Raw genomic sequence first — 27,339 nt, forward strand, 5'->3', positions numbered from 1 at the left:
CCGACTCGGTAGTACTTGTTACTTCAATGAAGACGATGCGGTCGTATGCGAAAACGCGTATATCTTGTTTCAGGTTCCAAAAATTGAAATTGAGTAGAAGTAGCAATAAGGATGTACGATGTGTTTGCAACGAATATAATTCGTAAAGTGCAGCAGCTCAACAGAGTGCGTCGTGTGAAAAAAGTATTCAAGTGAATCATGATTTATATTTTATGCTTATGTCATTCCCTTCATATATCTCATATTTTCGAACTTTCCATATGTGGGGCTATGAATTAGTAGGCAAAGTTTGCGATAAGGAAGATGGTTTGAGAAAAACACATATGTAACGCCATAAAAGCATCGCCTGTTTAGCGAAATAGGGTGATCTAGTAATATGCGAATACATATTTTTCTTTGAAAGCCGTGAAAACAATTTTATTGATGTGACTACTTAGGCTACCAATCGGTAGAGACACTGCAGTTTTGAGAATGGCAACATTGTTTAATGCGTCAGTAGGAACACATTACCAAACACTATGAGGCACGCGATCCGAATTAGTTCTGACACGTTATCGTTTCCCGCAAGAAGGTGTCACTCGCGTGTACTTGAATGATTAACGGCCCATTTCGTTCGTCCCGTCAGAGAGGTGCCTGCAGCACAAGGGTAATTGACGGCCTTTGGCGTCTCATACGTACGCGAAGTGCTCCTCTCCGATCGCGATCCATACCGACCTGTGGCGGGAGGCGCGGGAGGAGGATGCTCGGGCAACCTCCGGCCGCGCCGCGGCGTCTCCCGCGTCGCGGTTCGCGCGCAGGCGCTGCGCCAGTCGGGGCAGCGCGCATGGCGCGGGTCGTGCTGCTGGCGCCGGTGCTGCTGCTGCTGGTGCCGCCTCCGGCCGAGTGCGCGGCTTCGGCGGCGGGCGTCCCCGTGTGGCCCGTGAAACGCGCCGTCGTCGTCGAGGGCGACGTCATGCTCGGCGGCCTCATGATGGTGCACGAGCGCGAGGACCGGCTCACGTGCGGACCCATCATGCCGCAGGGCGGCATCCAGGCGCTGGAGTGCATGCTCTTCACTCTGGACTGGGTGAACCGGCAAGGGTACCCGTTCTCGCTGGGGGCCTACGTGCTGGACGACTGTGACAAGGACACCTACGGGCTCGAGCAGGCCGTCGACTTCATCAAGGGTGAGCCGCTGCCGGGGGGTCGGGTGGGCTGCTTCGAGGGCCACCTCCTCCTTCTCGAGTGCAGACCGCGCTCTCGCTTGGGCTAGGTTTGCCTTCGTGGCATCTGCGCCGCGGCCGCACGAAGGCGCACCTCGTCCGGGCGAGTGCCGGCCGCCGCCATCGATCGATACAGCGCGGGCCGCCTCTTCGTCGTGTGCCGGACAGCGCGCGTGCGACGGCCGCCGGAAGAGTCACCGGGGCCCGCCTCTGCGCAGAGCCCGCATCGCTAGCCGCAACACTCATCGCGTCGATGGCGCTATCACGACAATTACGCCGCCAATGTTGCCGACCCGCGAACAAGAAGACACACTGTCATCTGCGAATGGCGCGTCGATAGAGAATGTAGCGTCGTCTCGGGAACGCCGTTGAGCTGACACGCAGTCGAAGCCATTGACGCATCCACACCTACCGGCTCGGCAGAGTGTGCGTGGGCGCGACAAAGTTGACCGCTTTGCAACAGGTGCGCGTTGCGTGCGCTACAGGTCGGCGCGCACGTTCAGAACGGACCCCGTGGATTTCATGGAGGCACACAAAAAGAAGAATACCAAGGGAAGGAAATATCGAAAAGGAAGAGTGGGCTCAGAGTGGGCTTCGCGTGGCGACTGCAACGTTGCACCAAATGTTAAATGTTGCACCAAATGTTAGCGTCAGTGTAGACACTGACGCTAACACTTGTACGAATGGCGATGTAGTAATGGCTCTGAGAAATGCACCTTAACTGCATACAGATTTATTGTGATAAAATCCGTGCACAATTACAGTCGCCATGCTTGGTAAATGGGAACATGGAATGGTTCTAGGGACGTGTGAAAGAAATACACTGATCAAATATTGGTGTTTGATTTTTTTACCTGAATCAAGAAAAAAGTTTATTGTAGTGAAAGTCGATATCAACGAGGTGGTAATAAAGGAACTAGTATGTCACACAGCGATACCCGAAACACCACAACGTCGCCGAGATAAGAAGCTTGTTTTTGCTCATGGAGGCACACGGGCGAATTCAAAGCGATCGGGCACTTTATGACAACAACGGCTGCACATAGATGTGCAGCACTTATGATTTCATTGACACATTCGAAGCACTTACCACAGCTACCTTGGCGCGTGTAGCCACACTGACAACTCGACTGCGATCACTTTGAAACGATTGATTATGAGTACTTTTACCACGGCCGCTCTTATTTCTTCTTGCTGATTTGCGATACGTTCATTGCGTAAGCATGACCATCCTGGCATGGTGTCCCCGATGCTGACGTAGTTATGCGGCATCGTCCGCGCTGTCGGCTGGAATGCATGCAGTGTGGCCAGCCACCGGCGTCAGAGATTGCATTTTTTCGGGTGCGTGTTCTGGTGTACACTGCAGGCTCGATAGGCAACATCGATGACGGCACCTACCGCTGCCCGGATGGCTCGAGCCCCGATCGGATCAAACAGACCGTCATCTCGGGCGTGCTCGGTGCCGCCTCTTCGGTCACGTCCATACAGGTGGCCAACCTGCTGCGGCTTTTCAAGATACCACAGGTGCGTGCGTCAGACGCGGATCGTGTTGAGAGGTTGTGGAGATAACGTGCGATGCGTGCGAAAATGGCGAGACGTAATTGCAATCAGCCGAGACGAGGTGATGCATCACTTCTGTGCTGTGTACGTAGCGCTTTGCTACGTTTACTGGAGAAAAAACGTGCGTTTCTTGGTGTGCTATCACTGATAAGTACCGACACGAACGATAAGTGCCAACTTTGTCTGCGCCAGCTTATGCAGAATCAGAGTGAATGTTATATAAAAAGTGTTGGAGGTAAACTGCGTGATGCACGTTATGTGGCTAGAAAAAAAAAGTAACAATACGTTCATTGAAAATGTAGAAAGTTTATCATTTTGGCGTCGAAAAAAGGAATCAGAACAAATGGGAAGGAAGCCTGAAGAAGTCTGGAAACTTGAGAAGAGTTTATTATCTGTCTTAGTGAACTTAATGAGAGGCTTTACGACTCAATCCATATGACTGAATTCGTTTCAAGACACACTAAAGCTCTAAACTTCAAAAGAAAAGAAAAAATAGTCCAGAAAGATGACAGAGAGAAAAAGAGACAGAGAGCAAGCAAATATATATTGCTCCAAACTCTGCGAAACATAGTAGTTGCTCAGGGCAAGGCGCATTACGTGACGGAAACTTAGACATATTGAGCCAATCTTTTTACTTCTAAATAGATTGCGGCCCATCTGCCGGGCGACAAAGCCACGCATGATAAGAACGCTTATTCGCGCAGGTGAGCTTCTTTTCGACAAGCCCCGAGCTGAGCAACAAGAAGCGCTTCGAGTACTTTCTGCGCACGGTGCCTTCGGACGAGAGCCAAGTGCAAGCGATGGTCGGCATCGTGAAGCTGCTCAAATGGACGTACGTGTCCATCCTGTACGAGGAATCCACCTACGGGAATTCGGTGCGCGCTTCCGGAACGCGCCCCGGCAGCATTCTCACGCGCGCATTTTGTTCCGCAGGCATTCGACGTGCTAGAACGAGAGCTGGGCAAATACAACATCTGCATTGCCGTCAAGGAGAAATTGACCAAGGACTCCGGCGTGGCTTCGGAGATCACGTACGACGAAATCGTCAAGAAGTTGACGAACAAGCCTCGGGCTCGAGGTAAGAAGCGAACCATGTAAGAAGCGAATCGCCACTGCGCAGAATCGTATCTGTGTATAGGTGATATGTTTATCAAAACAATCTGTATCTTAAACTAAAATGTCGTTCATTATACAACTCTATCTCCTGCCTCTAAATAATGTATGTTATAATTGCATGGATCCATACTAGCATTCTGCTAAGGATCCAGATGTTGCTAACATGTTTTTCTTTACTGTATGTTGTTTATTCATAATAAAGTTCAAAGTTCAAACCAGTGCTGTTTGGCAAAGTGCACTCTGAAGGAAGTGTGCGGAAGATAATGTTGTGCTAAGCGGCGCCCACTATATGTCCAGGAATAGTAATAATACATGATGTTTTATACGCCCTTATAAATGAAGAAAAAATATAGGAAGGGAGCAGGCTTACAGCTATCATAGAGAAGGGCACAACGACTTCCTCCTATTTCGGAAGGAAGCACATACGGATTAGATGAAGACACAAGAAACAAATAAGAATAACGTTAAAAACAAACAACACCAAAGCATATACACGATTGTAGTGAAATCCTTAGAACTTTCTAATGAGTTTTCCTGCTCAAAATTTCTACCAATTTGTATAGGCCTGTATTGAACGGCACTCGGCGACAATCACAATGACGACAGCTAAGGCGGAGCACGTCGGACTCGCAGCACGAATGCCACGAGCAGCGTTCATTCAGAAAGGAGCCAAAGAAGGTGACGCACTAGAAAGAGCTTGAGAGGATGATCCTTTGCAGAGTTTAAAGGCTCCAATACCACCGAAAATTTCTCTGAAAGGGAGGCCAAGCTCACTGATGCAGGAAAGTTAGCAGGGCACAATGGGCCATCGAGCAGCGCACCCTTTCGGGAGCTGGCAAACACCAGGAATCGCGCACTTTGCTTCAATCAGTCCACATTCTTTAATTAGAGATATAAGCTGCCTAAAAATGTTGAAACGTCTAGCAGAAGCAACAAGACGTGCACAATGGCCGTGTGAGGTGCCCTACTCCTGAGCTCAGCTTGCCTTTATTTTTCTTAGGTACGGAGTAAAACTTTTGCTTACGAATAATACTGGTTCTCATGATATGTTTTTGTGGGTATAGGTCATGGAGGTAACACCAGGCCTATTAACTCCATTGAAATTTCTGGCATTCCTCACAAATGAGGCGTGATCATCGGCCGCAAAGCAACACTTTTTAGGGCAATAAAAAGTGTGCGCACAGACGATGATTTCTTAGCTAGAACAAAAGCAGTAACGGACGAAGGCACAGCGAAACCGTGGAAAGGTAGAGCGTCCTTCTGACATCCCTCTTTAAAGCTCTGTCCTTAGTAGGAAACCTCTACAAAACACAAGCACCACAACGCTCCTTGCAGGCGTGATCATCTTCGGCTCGGACCAGGAAGTTGCCGGCGTGATGCGAGCCGTCAGCCGCAACAATGCCACCGGCCAGTTCGCCTGGATAGGCAGCGACGGCTGGAGCGCTAGGGAGCTCGTCTCCCACGGCAACGAGCCGCAAGTCGAAGGCACGCTATCCGTGCAGCCGACGGCCGGAAAGGTCGAGGGGTTCGACGACTACTTCCGCGCGCTCACGCCTCACACCAACCGCAGAAACCCGTGGTTCATCGAGTTCTGGGAGCACTTCTTCGGGTACGTACGACATGCATGTGTAGATACAAGCGCATACCCATTCTCAGGAATGCATTCGCTTCTATCTGGGTGTCTGGTAGCTATATTTGCGTTTCATTGCTCTGTCGAAGTGAACCTCGGAGGCCACGAGATGGAAACACGTTGTTATACTCTCATCTAGGTGCCACAGCGATTACAGTTGCTCGCAGAGCTCTTTCAGTTATTTATTTCACTCGATTTTTATTAAAAATTTCGATTGTCAATTGGCCCGCAGCATAATAACCTTATGCACTGAAATCTAATGTATTCTCTACAACTGATGACTTGAATCAGAATCATCGATTTCGCCCCACTTCTAGCTCTAAGAACACTTCTTTATGAATATGTGCAAAACTCGAAACGAGTGCTCGACCGCGAATGCTTGGAAGAGAATCAAAGGCGTTACACAGTATTTGTTTACTAAAAACAAAAAAACCTACTCAACGGCTGAAGATGAAACACACTTTATAGCATGGTCGTGTCGGTTAACACACATTGCAAAGAACCGGCCAACGCCTATAGGCTATCATTTTTTTCTTACCTGTCCCTTTCGTTCTGTCTGTGTTCTGCTATGATGTCGATGTCGACCTACCAAACTGTCCATGTTCTTAAGGTCGTCTGACGCATAAATAATGCCTGCGAAATCGACTACAAAAATTGGGCTAATTCAAAAGCAGGTGATTTCAACATCGCAGTCAACCTTGACGGTTTTCTGACGAGTAAATTAGCTCCTTTATGATTCGGTCAACAAAGTTCCATTGTCATGCCGTGGTCATTGCCATTGTTGCTGCCGCTTTGTCATTTCTTTTTTATCGACTTGGAGCTGTCATTGTGGCGCAGCCTTCACCATTTCATTGGCGCATGGCCTTTGCCGTCGTGGCGCTAGGTCATACATAGTGCGCTTTGAACAGTACATATCTTAGCGATGTTGTATTAGCCTCCTCTTTGGCACGTGTTTCAAGAGTATTTCCTCTCGCCTCTTATTTCACTTATGCGAGTATTTATACTTGCCGAGCGTACAACTTGAGCCACGAGCTACGCGCTATTGTTTGTTCGACACTGGACATGTGAATATTCTTGGCAATAAGTCGTAAAGCATAGGTATGCTTTACGGAGAAACACTAGCAGGAAGGCGAGCAGGGATGGATGCGATATTTTAAATAGACTGGCAGCAGAACACTTAACAACTGATGAAAATGTCACCATAATGAAGCCGACAGTACAGAAATTAGCTAAGTAAGCAGAGTACGACCATAATGAACACCGACCAACGAGATGCAGATGCGTGAAAAAGGAGTCGGCAACCGAAAAATTAAGAGGTAACACTACAAGAGTGATGTTCTTGATAAGAGTAGCAGTCAAGGTTGTAAGATGCTTAAACTTCACTTTGGATATGAGAAAAAAGAAAACGGCGATGGCAGCTTCTTGTTTTAAAATACGAAAGAAAGGATTAATCGAACACAGCGCGATTGTGTCTTGTCTCACAACGCCAGTAACAGCACACGTGTCACGACCACGCGCGGGAGCTTCGAACGTCTTTTAGCGCAAAGACGTTAAGCGTAAATCTAAGAAGCATCAATCTACTTAATAGAGGCTTGATTTTTTTCTCTCTATCATTTCGCTCGTCTAGTGTAATTTAATTTGCCATTATTCTTGGGACATCTCCAACAAAAAGCGCAACAAGTTCGTGTGCTGCTAGTGCTGCGCTGCACAGTAAACACTCCTTAAATGTTTACATTTCTTAAACCCAAACTGGGCGAGAACGACGCTCTTGTTTTCCCAAAGCGGCTGCTTTGTTTTGTTTTTTACCGGACATCAATGATCCACCGTGTTTACTGTTTTACTTTTCAAAGATCATTGGCAGCCTGAACCACAGAAACTCGGTTCAAGTTATCCGCTATTATCGAGTTAGCAGAAGTGTTTGCCACCTTGACTGCGCTTGTAGCAGGTTACCTTGCTGCTTTTCACGAGTCGTTAAAATTTATTTTGATGTTGTATATTGTATCTTTGTTTTGTTTTTTCGTGCTTTTTCTTTCTCAAGGTCTATTAGCTTCTAATGGAAGGGACCAAGTCACTCTTCTTGCTTTCCGCAACATCGCCAGCACTTTTCTATTGATTGAGAGTGGAGCACGGTCTTACAGTTTATTTAGGGGTTGCGCAATCTATGTGTAGTGGTAAATTTACGAGTAGATACATCGTTCTATCATTATAATTAAAAAATGCAGTGATGGGTCTACGCAGAAAAAGTCGTGAATGTCGTCAAGGCCGGTGCTAACAACCTTCATTGAAGGACTTTTTTTGGCTCGACAGCACCCGGAAGAGGAGAAAAGTTATATCGATAGATAACTTCACAGATTATTTGTGTTCATGCGAATGAATCAATCTTTAGAGGAAGACGGCACAGACAAAATGTTTTCGGCTGCAACATTCCTGAGCTATAACAGAAATGTCCAAAAAACGTTAAAAGCTGTGAATTTTCCTATCCATTTTTTTAGAATCTAAAATGCTCTGAAATGAATGTGTTTTACTGAAAAATACACGTCACTCATCTTCTGTGGCGCTCAAGCAACGCCTTCGTACACGTTCTTTTTTCGTTTTTACTCCGTCTGTCCCCAGTGTTTTTGATTGTTTGGTTAGTATTGCCTTTTAAGCTGATGAACTAGCTAGATAATGGAATAGAAAAATATCTGGATTCTTTTAGAGAAGAACCAAAAAATAAAACTGGAATAAACTTGACAGGAGCGTAAAACACGCTGCGGTGAATTTCGTTTCAAAAATATTTCTAAACAAGTTAGGATAATACCTGATTGTAACATAAAATAAAATAAAACAGTTTAGATTCAGAACTGAGCCATATTGTACACCTATTTGAATGAAGGTGAGCCATTGAACCACTGGTGCCTCAACTCCTCGGCCCTGAAATATTCAATAGGAGCGCAATTCAATCCATTTCCCGAGTGACCTAGTCGCTTGGTTATCGTGTTTGCACTCCAACATGGCATCTCTCTAATAGAATACGATAGAAATGAAGGTATCGGGGACAAATCTATTTCTAAAGAAATGATTCTAAATGACACCGCATAATGAATAAGTTAACAACAACAACAACAATACCACTGTGACTGCTTATCGCTGTCATGAACCGGTGTGACGGAAACGTGTCGTTCGTATGCGGAACGTTAGGGAGCACTAGAATCATTGTGTGCACTGACGTGCGAGTGGGTTTGTCACGTGGTATTTTTTGTGTTTCGCTGGCATTTGTAATTAGCAGAAAAAAACACTAATACTAACCAGATGTAAAGTTCAGAACTATATATTTCGACGTTTTGCAAACCGATCCATACCTTTCTCATTGAAATTGTTTATCCGTTTTTGTTCTTCAAATTTTAGTTAATTAAACAGATCTAATAAACAATATTTGAAAACACAAAAAGTAGTCTAACTCTAGGCAATGGTTAGGAACATTCATTTGGTCGCGTCGTAATTACGTGTCGCGGCATATTTTTAAACTCTGGCTAAAGTTACGTGGCACACCCTGTATGTGAGAACGTTGGAAAGTGTGGAGGAGATTCGTTCAACATAGCTTAGGGCGTTCACCGATTATTTCAAGAGTTTCTCGTAGAAGTGCTTCAAGTCTGCTCCAAACTCAACAAGTGCCAAGAGAGGGGAGAAAAAAAAGGAGGGGGCAGAGGAAGGGACAAGAAATTGCTTCGCTAGAAATCCAACAAGATAACGGCTCGTTATTTGTCGTTGCAAAGTCGTTAATACTTCTGGTTGCGTACGCCTGTAAAGCGTGCACCGCCGCAATAATTATCATATTGAGGCAAAGCCATCATACTGCATACTTCTGACGTAAGTTATGACATCTAGCGAGTTCGTTAGGACTAAGCAAGGCTTGCAAGAGGAAATAAAATATAATGAGTAGATTCGCTGGTAGCTTGTAGTTAATAACAGGAATCATAAGCGAAGGTGGTATCTGGCATGCTTATGCCACCTTCGGTGTAATTTGCGAATGGTCGTATGTGCGGCGGCACAGCGGACGAAAATGATTATATGTCGTGGTACCCGTACCTGAGCCGCGTAACATGATATCACGGGTGAAGCTTTTTCCCCCCTTTTTTCCACTGCGGCGTTTTAACCGTCGCATTATTATCGTTTAGAGGGCCATTATTTCGCGCTGTGCCTCGTCGACACCCAAGTATTCAGTTACATTTTTTTATTGCAAACTTTTTTAAGCTAACATCAGCGATTAATAGCGTGAATCAAGTAGATGTAACAAGAGCCTCGCGCGCATTTTAATTTTATGGATATTGCTATCTAGGATGAAGTCAAGATCATTTTTATAGAACCGTTTAAAAAATGAGTTTGTAAAGCAAGGACTTGTAACGTTTTACATTTTATCATGGCAACTGACACTATATTTGTGAAGAAAAACACATTTGATATAGAGCCTAATTATAGTAGTAATTACTTACAAATTATGGTCTCAAATATCGATTACTAGAACGAGCGTAACAAATACGTAGCATAGACGACAGGTTAACCTTATCTTGCTCCAGTGATAGTTGCGAAATGTCAAACCAAGTTTAGCACGCATTTATCGTTTGACATAACAGGGTATGTTAACATGACAAATATTGACTGGCAGGAGCAAAAGTGTTGGCTGTTACAGTAATGTAGTTACCAGAATGTCTGAAATTTGTGTAAACAAATTAAGGATAATTAGCTCAGTAGCAGCCAGCAGCCAACAAGCTTGGAATTGGCACCAGTAAGAAGATCGAAAGAAATGTCGGTGCAGCCTGTTCTGTTATTCTGTATCTTTCACACAAACACACACACACACACACACACACACACGCACACACGCACACGCACACGCACATTCTCTCTCTCTCTCTCACTCACTAACACACACACTCACTCACTCACTCACACACACACACACACACACACGCACACACACACACACACACACACAAGCACGCACGCACACAACGTGGTTTCACTGGATACTTTTCTGACATCATGCCAGACGAAGCGGGGAGTTGGTGCGGCCACCTGCCACAGTGAAATGGCGAGAATGTGGCCAGTGTAGCTCTCTCTACAAAACTGTAAACGAAGCGATCATCGAAGACACGCCTCTCATAGTGGCCTGTCTTCGGACTCTGGCTTTCCGTGAGGAAATACTGAAAATAGACATTGCAATGCAGCATCAGACACCTTCAATCGCGATTATTCAAAAAAATTTACGTGGACATAAACTTTTCATATTAAATAAATTTGGGTTTGAATGAATAGAATAATAGGCAAGCTTCGTACTAGGAATGCCGAGACTGAAGCAAGTGTGGAGCCTTTTTTGTTTCTCTTTGGTTTTCTCTTTTCTTTCCTCCCCTCTTTTTTCTACTTTACCCGTTGTTTCTCCTGTCTTTTTTATTCTTTTTATTTCTATTCATTTCATCACTTTCTCTTTATTGTTTTCCTTTATTGCTCTTTCTATTTTTCTTCCCATACTTTCTCTTTCTCTCTTTTTCTCTTTTATTTTGTTGTTATACGTGGTTCTACTTGCGTTACGATAAGCTCGGAAGTGTTTCTTTGTTTTTGTTTTTCTGATGATAAGTGATCACATCAAGGCGCTCTAAGAACAAACAGAAGGTATCCCCTTGGCGGGAACGAGCTCTTATTATCTAACAAGTGACGCGTTACGCCAGGAGACGACGACAGAATACTACATCACACGACAGCCCGGCCCCCCGATGTGCTCCGCACTTGAATGTATTGAACGAACTTCGCGCACCCCTGTGGTGTTTGCGGGGGGAAGCGGCGAAGGTCCCTCGGTCAACCTCCACCCGCCCCCGTGCTCAAGCCCATAGCGGCAATGCACTGATGGAGATAAAGTGGTTCAGTGTGGTAGCGTGGCACGGTGGTACGACGTACTGACGTTAGGGCCAAAAGTACGACGCAGTTAGGCGAGGAATCCCTGAATGGGCGACGTCCAAATGGGGCGCCTATATATACCGGCGAAGGGGAAATCAATGTTGCGTGAGTTCCGCTTCGAAGCTGCTATTCCTTTCGGGCAAAAGTCCCAAACGAGGCCCGACCGGACAAACACAGCACGTTCCTGTTACTGCGACCTGCGATATATCATTAATAATTAAGCGCCAACTAGGGAGCGCTGGTTCATTACCCAAGCCATTAGCAAATCGAGTTCTTTCTTGGACGCTGAGTGCTGGCGCCTCGATAAATGTGGCCCAGCATAGAGTAGTTGGTTTCGAAATTTTCGTTCGGTGTTTATGTGCTTCGGTTATGGTACGTGGTTAACAGCAAGCGGCTTACAAATTATTCCGACTGTCCAGACTCAAGCGAGTAAATACGCAAGTTCGAATACGTGCCATGTCTCTGTTCAACTGATTGAAAATTTTTTCCATAATTATTTTTCTTCTTTTTGTGCTCGTTCTGCTTTACTTGTCTTATACAAAAACTACTATTCACGTCTGGGAAAACTAATACACATTGCGCCGTGCTGCCACGCATAAATGAAGGATTACAGACTACATAAACTTAGTTTCGCGGAAATTAGGCAAACAAAGCAGTTCTGTGATGTCGAAACATAACCGGTTCGGTTATCAACGTTATATTTCATGGCCAGCCAGAAAGCGAGAGAGGTAGCAAAACACGAAAAGAAGTCAGTAAAGAGATCCAAATACTTTTTGCTAAGTTACTTGCTTTAAATTTGGTGGCCGACGATAGAAAAGTTAGCCGTGTGTGCCTTCCAACGTTTTCCTTTTCTTTTTTTCTCTCAGTTTTTTTTTCTGACGACGAAGCTGTTAGCACGAATAAAAAAGTTTCAAACTGTTACTTATGCTTTTTTATTAGATGCTTTAGACAAACTAGCTTACGCACACATTCCACCCAAAGGAAAAAAAAAGGCACGATAGTGGCGTTGAGTAGACATCTTGCGTTGAGTAGACAAGTACGCGAGTCATGTGGAGACTACGTGAACACAAAGCCAAAGATTGATTTTGTGCTAGTTTATAGACGACGTATTCTGATATTTATCGTTTATATAAAAGAGCTTGTGGGTGGCCACAACGTTATAAATAGCCTGATAAACTGTCTAATAAACAGCTCTGGTAGTAATTGGTTGATTCCAGATATCTTACTAATAGAAGTACCACCAGGTTTGAAAACAGCTCTTTTTTCTTTGCCCATTGTAAATACTAACTACGGTAAGATAACCTCAAAATTCACCGCCGTAAAACTGTGGAATAATTTGCCCCTGAATATCAAAACGTCATCAGCTTTTCATCAATTCAAATATGCCATTAATTCTTTTTTGCCAGTGTAAATTTACCCCAATTCAGTATATGGCTACCTATATAGCTTAGTTTTTTTTTTGTTCTTTCTGATAGCCACAATGCATTATTTGTGTTATAATTAGCTTTGTTAGTACTTTTTTCAAGTTATTGTTTTTTACTGTGTTTTAATCTTTGTACTACTTTAACTCTAGGATATTACTTGCGTCTTTTTGCATCTGCTTTCTTTCTTTCTCTCTTTCTTCCTTTCTTTCTTTCTTTCTTTCTTTCTGTCTTTTATTCGTTGCCGTTCATCTGCTCCCTGTTTTTCGTTTTTAGACTTCTTGTTAACTTCATTAACCGAGAATCCCGCTGAAGTCTTCAACTAGGGAACCCTCATTTGTATATGTTTCTGTATCCGCATTTTAATGTATATTAATTAAGTAGGTAATTAATTATTTAAAGGGCCGTGTACTCAGATTTGGGTGCACGTTAAAAACACCAAGTGGTCGAAATTCCCGAAGCCCTCCAGTACGGCGTCTCTCATAATCATGTGGTGGTTTTGGGACGTTAAACCCTACATATCAATCAATCAGTTAATTGAAGGGCCGCGACCGCACTATAGGCGAAGTGAATGCTAAGTTTGGAGGCTCTATGTGTTAGTTAGGTCATGTTAAAACTGTTTCTTAGTATAAAGAATCCTGATTTGAACCTGTTATTTTGTGCTATGTGTCCTGGTTCAATTTGCGCCAAAACTTTTTCTCAGTTAATTTTGAGTACGCCTGCTTTGAATCACAGGGACTTTGAGCTACAGTTGCTAGTAGTTCACTACAAAAGGAAGTATTCATGCAAGCATGGACAAGAAAAAAGTAACGAAGAGACAAGCGCTTGTGTTACCTCGATCATCCCTCCTCTTGAACCCAGTGGTGTTCCTATGTTTTTGCGCTGTGAATGACGTGACGCATTTGGTTTCCTAGACATCGAGCATTTTTTTACATGTCTGCTTCGAAGAAAACACAGGGAAACCACAGTGTGCATAGGTACTGACTACGGCTGGCCACTACAGGACTACGGTTATAAACGGGTGGTCAGGTGTATATGTACACCTGGCCACCCGTTTATAGACTTTTTTCTTGTTTACTTATGTTTTTCTAATTCTTCTTAATTTTACCTCCCTTCTTTTCTCTTCCAATCTTCCTCTTCTATCTCTCTTCCGTCCTGCCCCCAAAAGAGTTATAAGCAGGTGTTGTGCCCGTGGCAGTTGTCTGCTTGCTCTCTCTCTCTTTCTTCTTTGTGTTCTTGTGTATCAGTGTATGCAAACAACAACAACAACAACAACAACAACAACAACAACAACAATAATAACAACAACAACAATAACAACAATAACAATAATAATAATAATAATAATAATAATAATAATAATAATAACAATAATAATAATAATAATAATAATAATAATAATAATAATAATAATAATAATAATAATAATAATAATAATAATAATAATAATAATAATAATAATAATAATAATACGATTTTTTTCGTATGCTCGCTCCTTTCCATTTCTCTAGCGCTCAAACTTTTAATCCCCTAATCCCATTCCGGCAGAGTAGGGTAACAAGACAGACGTGCGTTCGGTCAACTTTCCGGCCTTTCCTCCACTTTTCTCCACTTTCGATTCCTCCTTGTTTGCGAAAAAGCGATAAAAATGCAAATAGGTGCGTCTCTATTCGTCGCTATGGAACGTGTAGTAACGCCTGGGGAGAAAACATAGGCAACTTCATCGCCGCAAGCCCCCACGTATACGTGTGCGAGTTCGTTACGGCCTGTCGCAGGTGCAAATGGAACGGCAGCCTGGTGACGCCGTTCAACCAGCGCCACCGCCGGAGCTGCACGGGCGAGGAGCGCATCAGCGACAACAAGGCGTACAAGTTGGAGGCGCAGCTGCAGTTCGTCAGCAACGCGGTGCTCGCCTTCGCGCACGCGCTTCGCAGGATGCACGAGGAGATATGCGGCAACACGAGCGGCCTCTGCGACAGCATGCGGCCCGTCAACGGCACAGACCTGCTCTCCTACCTGAAGAACGTCACGTTCCAAGGTGCGCGCCTGTCGTCTTCCGTCACTCGGCACAGCGTATAGTTGTACGCGGCGAAAGTGCATTCGAAACTACATCTCGCAAAAACAAAACGGCGCGAAAGACGGAGCACTAGAGAAAGGGGGGGGGGGGGGCACAAACAAATTTTTCTAGTCTTTCTCGCTGTTTTGTTTTCTTGAGATGTCGTACCGACACGCCCAGGCATTCATGTGGGTATAGCGCACCACGACAAGCACACACGCTTTTGTATGCCTCTATTTTGTGTCTTTGTCGTGGTGCGCCATACCCATTTAAATGAGTTTTATGCAAAATGTTGTCATTAGTTGACAAAGGGATCGTATACAAACTGCAGCAGTAGTGATACACCTACAGAAATTGAAAGGCATTGCATTACTACTTTTGGATAAATTGGAGATAATATACAACTTAAGATAAAAAATGCAGCTGCAATTAACAACACCTCTTCCGGCACATTGAAAACACGACATATCAAAAATTTATTATGTAGCCATAAAAATGCAATTTCCATGAATGTGTAATCCTCCGATCTCCTCTTTGTGCATGATCACGCGTGTGTTTGCATGTGTGCTTGTGTATATTATATACGCGTAAAAATGCAACCGTTCATTTCAGTTGGGTGGTGGGCAGCGAGGTATGAAACGCCCAAGCTATAGCACACCCGTCTAGCCCAGTCACTGCCACCCCACGAGGCCATATCAGTGGTATTTTCGCCTCCGCTTTCAGACAAAACTGAGAAACTTTCGCTAACGTCGCTAACTTAACAGGATATAAGGCTGCTGGTGCCTTATTGTGGCAATTCAAATAAGGAATAGTTGCGTTCTTTAAGTTAATCATTTACCGTTTGTAAGGATGCCCAAATGTGCAAAAAAATCCCCCATTAGTTGACATCACACTAACTGTTTTTACTGTAACGAGTGTGGTGGATATTAAGCAAATGAGTCATTTCAAAGAAAAAGAGGAAATGGATGAGACTACGATTCTGAGAACCTCGAATAAGTTGCTATAGTTTCCCATCTTTTGAATGAAGCAACTGTTCCTGTTCGAATTTCATTAACGGCTTCCTAATGAACACGTCAATAGATTTGAATCAAGTTGGTTTAAAGAAGGTCGAGAACTCTCAAATTTTGTCCCTTATACAAGCATGTCTTACGGGTACGCCAGATGTTTAGAGCAAGTACTTCATGAACGAAGTTCAATGTAAAAAAAAAGCATATGGTCACAATCTCGAAGAAAACTCTACCACAATTTGTTTTTTTTTTTGTTTTCAACCACCATGAAAATAGCACACACTCAAACAAATTAATTTAAATTCGGCGAATATATGAAGTGCGCTTACCTTTATGAGCGCGCCATGTTCTTTATAGTCACAGTCCCAAGTATAGAAGCGAAAGGCCCCCTGAAAAACAAAAAAAAAATGGTTTCGCTGATCGAGAAGTGAATCAGCATTGTGCAACATCCATATAGGTGTACCCTTTGCATATACATAGCTGCAAATTGAGAGAGAGGAGAGACAGAGAGGTTAGCCGGGGGAGATCTCTAGTTGGCCACCCTGTACTGGGGGAAGAAGGAATGAGGTTGCGAAAGAATGAAACAGGAGAAGGGAGTTTATAACAACACTGGAAAACCATGACAAATAACATTGTCTGAAAGTATTGTCTGAGACCGATTACAACTTGTAGTTCGGTCTGGTTTCTCGAAGAAGCCACAGCAACGCCCTCCCAGCCGCTCGCGCTGTAGACCGGGTAGGCCAGTTCCCCGGGATTTCGTACCCTGGGAGTGCGGCCGTCTTATTCGTATGATATGCATATTTCGAATATCGATTACTACGGCACAGTGTTTCCGGTAGCACAGTATCTGAGAACGTACGCCTATAACGCGATGTGTCTCGGTCGGAACCAATTCCGTGAACAGCTTCGAGAAATATTGGTGTATTCCTTTTTTTGTCTCACTCGAACACTCTGCTGCCATGCGTGCGTCTTTTTTTTTTTTGAGAGTGCCGTTGTGGCGCAGGTCTGAGCAAGGACCACTTCCGCTTCTCCAGTAGCGGAGACGGCCCGGCGCGCTACAACATCCTGCACTTCAAGCAGGTCGAGCCCGGCAAGTACCGCTGGGTGCGCGTTGGCACGTACGTGGACGGCACGCTGCACTTGCAGCTAGCCGAGCTGCAGTTTCGGCTGGGCTCGAGCGAGCTGCCGCGTTCGGTGTGCAGCGACCCATGCCCACGCGGCTCAGCGCAGAAGATGGTGGACAACGAGCAGTGCTGCTGGCACTGCGTCCGCTGCTCCGGCTACACGTTCGCCGCCGAGAACGGCGTGTGCGCCGACTGCGCGCCCGGCACGCTGCCCGACGTGCACCACGAGCGCTGCGTGCCGGTGCCGGAGTCGCACATGAGTCCCTCGTCGCCGCTCGCCGTGGCCACGCTGGTGCTCGCGGCGGTCGGCACCGTCTTCACGGCGGCCACGCTGTTCGTCTTCCTCAAGCACATCGACACGCCCGTGGTGCGCGCCTCCGGCCGCGAGCTCTGCTTCGTGCTGCTCGGTGGCATCTGCATGTGCCAGGGCACGGCGCTGCTGCTCGTGCAACGGCCCAGCACGGTGGTGTGCGGAGCGCAGCGCGCCGCGCTGGGCCTGTGCTTCGCGGTCGTGTACTCGGCCGTGCTTGCCAAGGCGGTGCGCATCCACCGCATCTTCCACGCGGGCCGCCGGTCGGCTCAGCGGCCCGGCTGCATATCGCCGCGATCGCAGCTGGCGCTCTGCGGCGCCCTGGTGTCGGTGCAGGGCCTGGTGGCGATCCTGTGGCTGGCGCTTAACCCTCCGCGCGCCGTCCATCACCACCCGACGCGCGAGGACAACCTGCTCGTGTGCCTGGCGTCGGTGAACCTGATCGGCTACACGCTGTCGCTCATCTACCCCTTCATGCTCGTCATTGTGTGCACCATCTACGCGGTGCTCACGCGCAAGATCCCGGAGGCGTTCAACGAGTCCAAGTACATCGGCTTCGCCATGTACACCACGTGCGTCATCTGGCTGGCCTTCCTGCCCATTTACCTGACCACCTGGCGCCACGTGAACCTGAACCTCACCAGCATGGCGATGGCCGTCTCGCTGAGCGGCACCGTCACCCTCATCTGCTTCTTCTTCCCCAAGCTGTACATCATCGTGCTCCACCCGGAGAAGAATGTGCGCCAGTCCATGATGGCCAAGTACGGCACGCTCAAGAACCGCGTCGAGTCGGCCACGCAGTCTGACGGTGAGCGCATCGCATTTATAGCAGGCAAGAGCCACCGTTGGTCCGAAAGCAATTTGTAAAACATACGACGTTTTTGTTAGTTGCTTTGTCAAATCAGCCAGTCTATAACGTCGCGTCTCTACTCGTTTATCAAACTTAAGCGCGTGAGCCTTGGTGATCGCCTGTTTCAGAGAAACATGCGCTGCTCGGCGTGCCCAGCTACCTTTCATGAACAAAGGCAGTTTGGCCTCAAGTTTACTGGCACTTTCCTATGTCACTGTGTATTTGTTTTCCCGCCTGTGTTATTTGTATTTTTCTCTCCTTCATTTCCATTTTCTGGCCTAGGAATTTCATTTCCTCTATGTTCCCCCTTTCTCGAAGGAGCAGGCATACGCGTTGTACCCCTGTTGGTGGTACTTGTCAGCCTGTTACTTCTTTATTGACTCCATCTCTTTTTGTGCTCTTTGTGTACACGAACCAAATAACAATAACAATTCGCTTGCGCCTATCTCACCAATTAAGGTAGTCCGAAAAGGGATAGGAGTACGATATACCCCAATGTAACTACGGAGTGCCCCAAGAAACGCGGTGCACGCGAATAAACCGTCATATAGCCACTATGTGACTCCTGATCGCTGTGAGTGTTCGTGAAAGAGTTGACTGAATACACTCTAGTTGAGCGCTTGCTTAGTTTTGTTAAAAAATGAAAAAAAAACATAAAAGGTCCGCAGAAGACTTCGTCAAATATTGAGCACACAAGCAGCTCATTTTCACTACATCACGAGCAGCTCATGATGCAATGCCAAAGACTGACATGTTAAACGTCATTAACTGCGCCGTTTCTTCTTAAAAAATGTTGAATATACTCATCCGTGGTATATATTATTGACGTTTGTATTTCCGTAATTTCTTGCGTGTAACCTGCCACAATTTTTTAAGGAAAATAGGCTAACCTCAAAACGACAAACGAAAATTTCGGTTTGTAACGTTGACTTCACGGCAGCTCTCTACAGCTACGCGAAAAATCTAGCTTTTTGAAGATTACATTTTTATAAAGCTTTCGCGTTCAAGAGTGTTGGTAATACGTGATAAACTACGCGTTTATATTTATCTAATGATCATCTACCTACTATTTAGATGGTGCATGAATATCGCGCCGTTTGCATTCAGCTTGGAGCTATCACCACGCTGTTTGAACAATAGACGATCAGTGTGAGCTCAAGTTGTGCAGTTATTCGGTTGGTAATTTGTCAAGCTTTATTGAGGTCCTAAGAAATTACAAAGTCGGAGTTGCAGGCCGTGCCTATGTTAGGGCTGGAAGACCATGGTCCTCCACCCGTTCGCAGGCCCTTTGGACAGCACTTAGTTGTTCTTGGGGATAGATTTCTTAGGGCTTCCTACCAATTTTCTTTGTTTGCTTAAAATATGCATGTTGTAACGGAGAACATTGCCAGCGCATGTGTGCTAACGAGCAGTGCTCTTCATTGTACTCAGGGCAGTGTGGGTGCATGTCCGGAGCGAAGCGGCTAAACTTTACTTTCGACGAGAAAGGTCCCATTTGTAACATTTTGTAACTGTACTACTCCAGTTGCCTCGCTTGGTGACACGATGCTCTTTTTGCCACACATTGTAGTTGACTACGAGATGAGCGACAAGCAGCGGTCTGCCTGTTCGTTGGTCTCGACAAGTAGCCGAGCCAGCATTGCTACGCAGACCGACGCTGACGAGAACAACTTTTACGACATGGACGTCCAGCTTTGACCTATCTACGACTGTGAGATACACTGTAAGTCATGCTGCGGCACGCGTTGTTTGGTCCAGGGAGTACTTACATAGCAAACGCCACTAAAGATTATGAGACAAGAATTCGTGATGAAAAAAAAAAACGGCAACATCTGCACCGAATCGACCACAATTGACGAGCTGCCGACGATTCGACATCAACGGCTGCTCGTTGTTATGCACATTGATGTATGAAACACGCCAAAGGTAACACCACTAAAGTTGTAACTGTGCTGAAGTTTACTTTTCCGCAGTAAGTCTTATTATTAGGAGAAGCACCCTTTAGAGGATTCTTCAGCAGGTTTATTCAAGTTGTGGCTACGTTCTGCAGGTTGTAGATCGCCGCCTAGGAAGCATTTTACCGCAGGTCTTTTCATATCAGTTCTCTTTACTGGATGATGTAAAATAAATTAGGCTATTTGACTACCACGTCGCCAGGAGCGACCGTAAACAGAAATACTCTCTTTCCCTCGGCTAGCATCAGCAAACTGCGTACGTACTTTTCCTGCATTCTTCCATGAGACAGAGGAGAGGGAGTGCTTTCGCGTGATAAGCCCCGCTACCTCCTTTTTTTTTTATTGTAACAGAAACGGGGCCGCTAACTTCTCAAACTTGCATTCTGCATTGAGTCGTTTTCAAACCACCGCTGCACGTGGGAGCGCAACGAAAATGGCGGCTCCCCCCCCCCCCCCCCATAATTATGATAATTACTGTCTAGGAAGGTATGCACTCGCAAGAAAGCTGTCAGACATCATCGCCTATGCGGCAGCCACACCAGTAATACCAAGTTGGCAGACAAAAAAAAACAACAAAACCTAATGTAGCTTGCACGAGTTGCGCAAGGCTGGAACCAACAGCGGAGCTAGGTATCAACGTACCTCTTAGTTAGTTTTTGCGAGTGATGCCAAGCTATGTTGAACTAGAATAACGTAGCTAAGCTTCTGCTAGTAGTACTGAGTGTAGTTAGACGTGACTGTACATCTCCGGTCGCGGTCGATTCCCCACACTACGCTTGTACGTGTCACGTAGTTATGGCGGCAACCTGTCGCGTTACTAGCTGTTACGTGATTTTAGTCGCGGTGATAGTTGTTACATGATGTTTCGTGCTTTTGGTAACGTGACTAGTTACGTGATGTTACGTGCCCTTAGTCACGTGACTGGTTATACGGATATTGCGTATTTTAGTCACTTCGTAGACGTTACGTGGCGCTGCATGATTTTCAATCACCAGCCGATCCCTCGCAGCACCGAGTACCGATACCTCGGGGTGGCACTTTGTGATAGAGAGTGTTACGACGTCCACGAGGCCAAGATGAGGCAGTCGTCACAACGAGCGATCGGCACCCTACGGAAGTGCTGCCTGTGGGGTTTCAACCGGTATGTAATTGTACGCGAGCTATGGAAGGCGGTGCACGTGCCTTGCCTGACTTTCGCAAACGCTGTTCTGTGCCTATCGACGAGCACCCGCGAATGGCTTGAGCATGCGCAGAAAGAGGTGGGCCCTCGGCTGTCATGGAAGGGTGACCACAGAGGTAGTCCAGGGAGACATCGGCTGGTCATCATTCGAAGCCATGGAGGCGTGCAGCAAAATAGCGTTTGAGGCCCGCCTCCGGTGTCTGGGCGACTCGCGGTGGGCCAGGCGTTTTTTCCGGTACCTCTACCTCAAGGGTATTCGGACTTAGTGCTCGAATAGAGTTCACCAGCTGCGTGGGAAATTCGGCTTCTTCGGCGAAACAGACAGTGGCTCACCCGAAGGCCTCACACCGCGTTCGGTGCGCACTCAAGTCCGAGAGGTAGAAAGCGCCCAATGACGATCAGGAGTACTGCGTAAGTCTACCCTGCGGATGTATGGCAAATAAAAGGCTGAACTAGGCAGGGAAAAACTCTATGACAACAGCGTAGGCAGTGCTCTGCTGTTTGAGGCACGTGCAGGAGCATTGCGTACGCTCAGGTAGTATCGTCGTCGTTTCGATCAGGACCAACAGGTTCAAGCTGCTATCTGTCGCTGCTGCTCCGAAACGAACGAGACGGCTGAGCACCTGATTCTGGATTGCGCCCGTCTTTCTCCACGGCCAGCAGAGGGCACCACTCTGCCTCAAGCGCTTGGATTTGCAGCAGAAGATCATGACGCAAACGACGCCACTGCCGTGGCGACAACAATGGCTCGTCTACAAATGTGGTGGAAGGCTACGATGCGATAGGGACTGACAGGGCAGATACGGCACTTATATAGTGCAAAAAGACTTATGTGACAAGTGTGTGCCCCTCTCTCTTCCGAGACTTTCTATATCTCGCCTTCTTCTTTCTTCTTTTTTTCTTTTCTTACCGGCTAGATCACAACATATGTGACCACCTGATTCAAAGGGAACAGCCACTTATCATCATCATCATCATCATCATCATCATCGTCGTCGTCGTCGTCGTCGTCGTCATCATCATCATCATCACACGACTAGTTAGGTGATTTTCAGTCCTACGGCTAGTGGTTGCGCAAGGTTATTTGATTTTAGTTTAGTGACCAGCTGTAACGTGATGCCTCGTAATTTTTAATCACGTAGAATATTCGCTCACCACAGTTACCGTATATACTTGCATAATGATCGCACTTTTTTTTTTAATTAGCTCGAACTTCAGCATGCGATCATTACGCGGGGTAAATTTTCTGTGAAAAAATATTCCGAGCACCAAAAACGCAAAAAGTCGCTAATCAGAATTCTTACGATAGCTATCATAAACATAACCAAAAATTATAGTAAATTAAGGCTTACCTTTGTAATCAAATGCGCGCATTACGCAGGAGCTACATGCATGGCACACTGCCCTTTTATTTTTTACCTCTCTGACCCCCTAACATTCATTCACACTCCGAAGAGTCACTGGCGTCATTGTCACAGGTCGACCAACAGGCGGCCGCCGCTGTAACAGTGCGGGATGTCAGTGTACTAGAACGGAGATACAGTGTACTAGAAGGGCACTTCTAGTACACTCTAACGGAGCGAAGCGACCGCATTTTTTTTTCTTTTTTTGTCAGTTATGAAGGTTGTGAGTACGTCACGCGCGTCAAAACAGTTTTTTTCCATCTGAATAAGGAATGTTTCATTTAAATCAGTAAATTTACGGCATTAGCATAGTAATGCCTGCTTTCAGATCACAGAAACAATGATAGGTGCGTTCAGCTGCTGCAGACATAAAAACACGCGGCGGGCATTAAGTGAAACCGGCGGCATTGACCCTCACTGCAATCCTTAATGGCACGTTTCCGCCAACGGTGGGCAAAAATTAAGAATATTTTTGGTGCGTGCAGTTGGCGAGTTTCGACAGATAATAAAGGCGATGATCATATCGACATATCGATGCGGCAAGTTCGGAATGCGATCATTACGCGGGAAAAAAATCGAATTTAGACGACAAAATTTAGGGGTGCGATCATTACGCGAGTGCGATCATTACGCGAGTAAATACGTACTGCATTTCACGGCCGGACAAATCGGCGCACGTGTTGTGGGTGCGAAGCATTTCTCTTCCGGGACCGGTTCATTTCTCTTCGCACCAACTGGAGCAACAAAAACCTTTAACATCTCGGCTATCGAACTGCGGGTGTACGACGATTCAAGCAAGCGAAAGACAGCGACGCTGTGTACGCTTAGAAATCCTAGAAAGGGTCTGTTCTGGCCAGCTGGTGCTTGTGTGCGCGCAACACCAGTGTGTTCACGCAGTTCGCCTTTTTTCCTGAGAAAAACGAAACGGAAACGCAACCCACACAGTCGGGCGGCTCAGTGTCGGACAAAGCTGTCAGTCACTCACTTATCACGCCCCATCCGAAACCAAAACAGAATTTCCTCCGGCGTCGATGTACGGCAGCCTCTTTTGTGTGATCGCTTTCGAAGAGCAACCTCGGCCGCTTGCGAGGCGTCACGCGATGTCCGTGAGAACCGTGGCGTGCACGTCGCGCTGGAAGACCATCTCGCGTGAGCGGTGTTTGCTCTAGCGGCCTTTCTGGCGCAGCTTTGCGTTTATCTCGCAAATCGTTGTAAGGCACACCACAGGATTGGGCGTCTTCGCGAGAATACATTTTGCCTACTTCAACTATAGTGCTTCGCACGAACCTATATATGTACTTGTGTTGAATTGTGCTGCGTTTCCACATTCAATATGTTCGGATCTGTAACATTTTGTGCAATGTTATTATTCTTGCTATGTATTTTTTCGCTAAGCGAGAAGGAGTAGCCAGTGCCATTATAAAAGTATCAGTTTCTCCTATACATTAAAAAAAAAGACGACCTCGTGACGCGATAGTTTTATCGGTACCTTCGTGGCAGCGAATCAACTTGGAAGCGACGCATGATAGTTTAGTTGAGTTATTGACCGGGTGTGTTAAACATACCTAAAAATGAACACGTTAACGTGGAAGGCTGCATGGACAAAGGTAAAAGTTCGGGGACGAGTGCAAGCGCTCCATGTGAACGGGTCCTTTTTTTTTTTTTTCGCCGGAAGGTTTCGCGTGCTGTTGAGTTATAGTATTTGGGGACTGTGCGTTTTGGCAGTCGCAGCTAATTTGGCCCGGCTTCTTGTCGCCGGAGGCTCGGGTATCACCGAAAGGAAACGAAAACGACGCCACTCCAGTAGTTAAACAGTACTTTCCCATGACGTATTGTGCGGTGACTTCCACGGATGTCTGCCGATCATAAAGTGGCCGTATACAAGCAAATAGTTTAGCAATTCGTTTTACAAAATACAAAGTACTCAGATCTGACGCTTTACTTCCCAAGACCACGAGGTGATTATGAGAGACGCCGTAGTGGAGGGCTCCGGAAATTTCGACCATCATGGTGTTCTCTGACGTGCACTGACATCGCACAGTACACGGCTGGCATCGAACCCACGACCTTCAGGTCATCAGCCAAATACCGTAACCCCGGTTCCACCGAGGCGGACAAAATACAAAATAACATCACCAAAAACGTGAGCAATTTCTCGAAAAATAATAACCAAAAACACATAGCAGCCGATTTGTGCCGTCATTATCGTGAACCCATCGCGGTTCGATTCGGGGAGCCTCTTACGCACGCTCGCATGGTCCTTAGATAATAGGTTTGCAAGGTAGTCAGCTGCGAACGTGATTAACTCATTGTCACCAGCGGTAGCAGCACTTGCAAGGCTACGACAACGAGCAGAGAAGGAGGCGGAACTCTGTTGAAAAATCGCATGCCACGTATGTAATGACCACGTGTGATCATACGAGAACACATTTTTTATATCTGTTTCTACAATATTATTGGTTATGTGACATTGGTGTGATCTCTTTCGACATTCATGAAGCAAAACGATGCCGGCAAAATGACTATATAGCTGTAGGAACACAGCAGCGAAGAAAGAGATGCCAGATGTTTAGGCACTTGTTGCTTGGCTGGCTCAGTGCAGTGCGTTTAAAATTGCGCGCCAAAAGGTACGGGACCAACCGGCTTATCTTCAAGCAAAAACAAATCATACGGATACAAAGCACGCGCATGCACTCAGCGCTATCAGTGCAACATTTCAAGTGTGAATTTATTGCTCGAAAGACAGCGTCGGCAGTAAAGCCTGGCTGTGAAGCAAGAGCGACTGTCGATCAGCTCATCTCCTTCGTGGAACAGAGAATGCCCCACACCCGCGTCCCTCTTCTTTTCATCCTCCGCAAAATAAGATGCTGCGCCAGAACCCCTGCACAGTTTAAAGGGGCCCTACAACTTTTATAGAAAACGCTGCAAATCAGCAACCGAGGCTCCCGAGAATACACGAGGTTAACATTATAGCAAAGCACACGGCCTGGAATTCACAATTAACTCTCAGTCATCTAGAAATTGTTATTTTCCTGCAATTCATGTCATCCTCCCAAATGGCCCCACCCATACGCTCAAGTTCACGGCCATATGTGCTGATTTGAACATCGTGGGCTGCGTAGTTACCAAGACCGCCGCGGGAGGCCGCCACGTGCCCGCGATCCCACCGAAAGTAAACCGAGCGTTTCAAGAAAACGGTGCTCAAGGTCATGAACTGCGTGACGTAACTTCTTATCCATGTGCTATCCCCTCCTGTTCACGAACCAGCGCGCTCGACGGGACAAGAGAAGAAAGCGAACAATACAGCGTGCGATAACTCCACTCGTGCTTGAAGGGTTTCAAAAACATTCGCGGTGATCAATGCGTTAGGCAATACATTCTGTTGTCCAAGCCATTTGATGATTACTTGGAACAGTTTCGAGGCACCTTACGCACTAATGAAGTGCTCAATGCCACAAAGTACTTTCTTATGAAGGTATAAATATTGCTGTAGAAGTCACGCGCTGTAACATTCGCAATGGCGGTGCAACATAAGGAATTCCCTTTTTATACAGGCCATTTCATTATAGAGGTGTCCGAGTGTACATGTACGATAGCACTAATACGACTGTAGCATGAACCATTTGAAATCTGTCCGGATTCATGTTGTGAGTTTTCATTGTTCTACGAACAAGAGTGCCAAGTTCTCATGTTGTGCCATGCTTGACGTCTTCATGATTGTGCATTGTTGTCTTCCTCCTTCCCGACAGTTCTGGCCACAGCTGTCCAGCAGTAGTAGCAGTTGGCGGCCAGCCACCAAAAAGTGGGACACGTGCCAACCACAGTGCGCGCGGTGCGAACTCAGCACGCGCGGGTCGCCTCGGCGCAGATGTCGCTGTTGCCGCCGTCAGCGAAACGCGGGACCAGCGGACAGCAGACCGCGACACAACACACACCGCAGACACACACACACAGACAAAGGTACAGGAAGCAGAACGCAAAGCCCAGTGCGGATCGCAATAACCCTGCTCCTGCTGGGACCACCAAAGAAAAGAGGGGCGTCATTCAGCCACCAACACGACGAAAAACATTTGCCGGTGACGATGCTCTGTGATCACACTGCCGCGCAGATTATGTTGTATGTCTCTATTTCTACACGATCAATCTCTTTCGCTCTCTCTCTCTGTCTTCTACATGCATAATATAAATATTCATATATTGCAAATTATATAAATATATATATATATACATATATGTGTGTATTATACATATACACGGAAGCAGGATTATACAAGTGGCACTCATCATATCGTCTCTTCTGTTGTTGGTGCATTTATACATGCGAAAATAAAAGCCTACTGTTTATGTTTTCACAAAGACGGGCTTTGCATGTGGCAAGAAAAAGGTGTGACCCTAACTCAGGGCCTCCACTTTGTCGATGCATGCTTTGCTCTAGTAACTGTGCCGTTGCACAGCAGTACGCACGTGAACCAGATTGTTACGCTCCTTATTATCTTTAGGAAATTACAGCTTTCGTTATTTTTAGGCAAGAACTGGCATGCTTGCTTAGTTTCAATTCTAAGTGCAGTTTTTTCTGTAGGTTCATTACTTAATT

At 46.2% G+C, this 27,339-nt stretch overlaps 1 protein-coding gene across 1 annotated transcript; it reads left to right on the forward strand.

Moving 5' to 3' along the window:
• Nucleotides 1–685: 685 nt before the first annotated feature.
• mtt (mangetout) lies at nt 686–27,101 on the forward strand. The gene is made up of 9 exons (XM_037412833.2): nt 686–1,166; nt 2,569–2,726; nt 3,467–3,637; nt 3,696–3,840; nt 5,214–5,487; nt 14,636–14,898; nt 16,927–18,165; nt 19,778–19,930; nt 26,495–27,101. The coding sequence occupies exons 1-8, from the start codon at nt 740–742 to the stop codon at nt 19,903–19,905; spliced, it is 2,805 nt and encodes a 934-aa protein (XP_037268730.2). The 5' UTR covers nt 686–739; the 3' UTR covers nt 19,906–19,930; nt 26,495–27,101.
• Nucleotides 27,102–27,339: the final 238 nt, after the last annotated feature.

This window comes from Rhipicephalus microplus, chromosome 3, assembly GCF_043290135.1.
Source record: "Rhipicephalus microplus isolate Deutch F79 chromosome 3, USDA_Rmic, whole genome shotgun sequence".
Lineage (NCBI taxonomy): Eukaryota > Metazoa > Arthropoda > Arachnida > Ixodida > Ixodidae > Rhipicephalus > Rhipicephalus microplus.

Excerpts from the sequence above, each read along its gene's own strand:
- mtt (XM_037412833.2), top strand. The coding sequence starts at position 740 with ATGCTCGGGCAACCTCCGGCCGCGCCGCGGCGTCTCCCGCGTCGCGGT. Across the intron at positions 3,841-5,213 it reads GAACAAGCCTCGGGCTCGAG|GCGTGATCATCTTCGGCTCG; the intron begins GTAAGAAGCGAA and ends CGCTCCTTGCAG. Across the intron at positions 18,166-19,777 it reads GTCGGCCACGCAGTCTGACG|TTGACTACGAGATGAGCGAC; the intron begins GTGAGCGCATCG and ends CACACATTGTAG.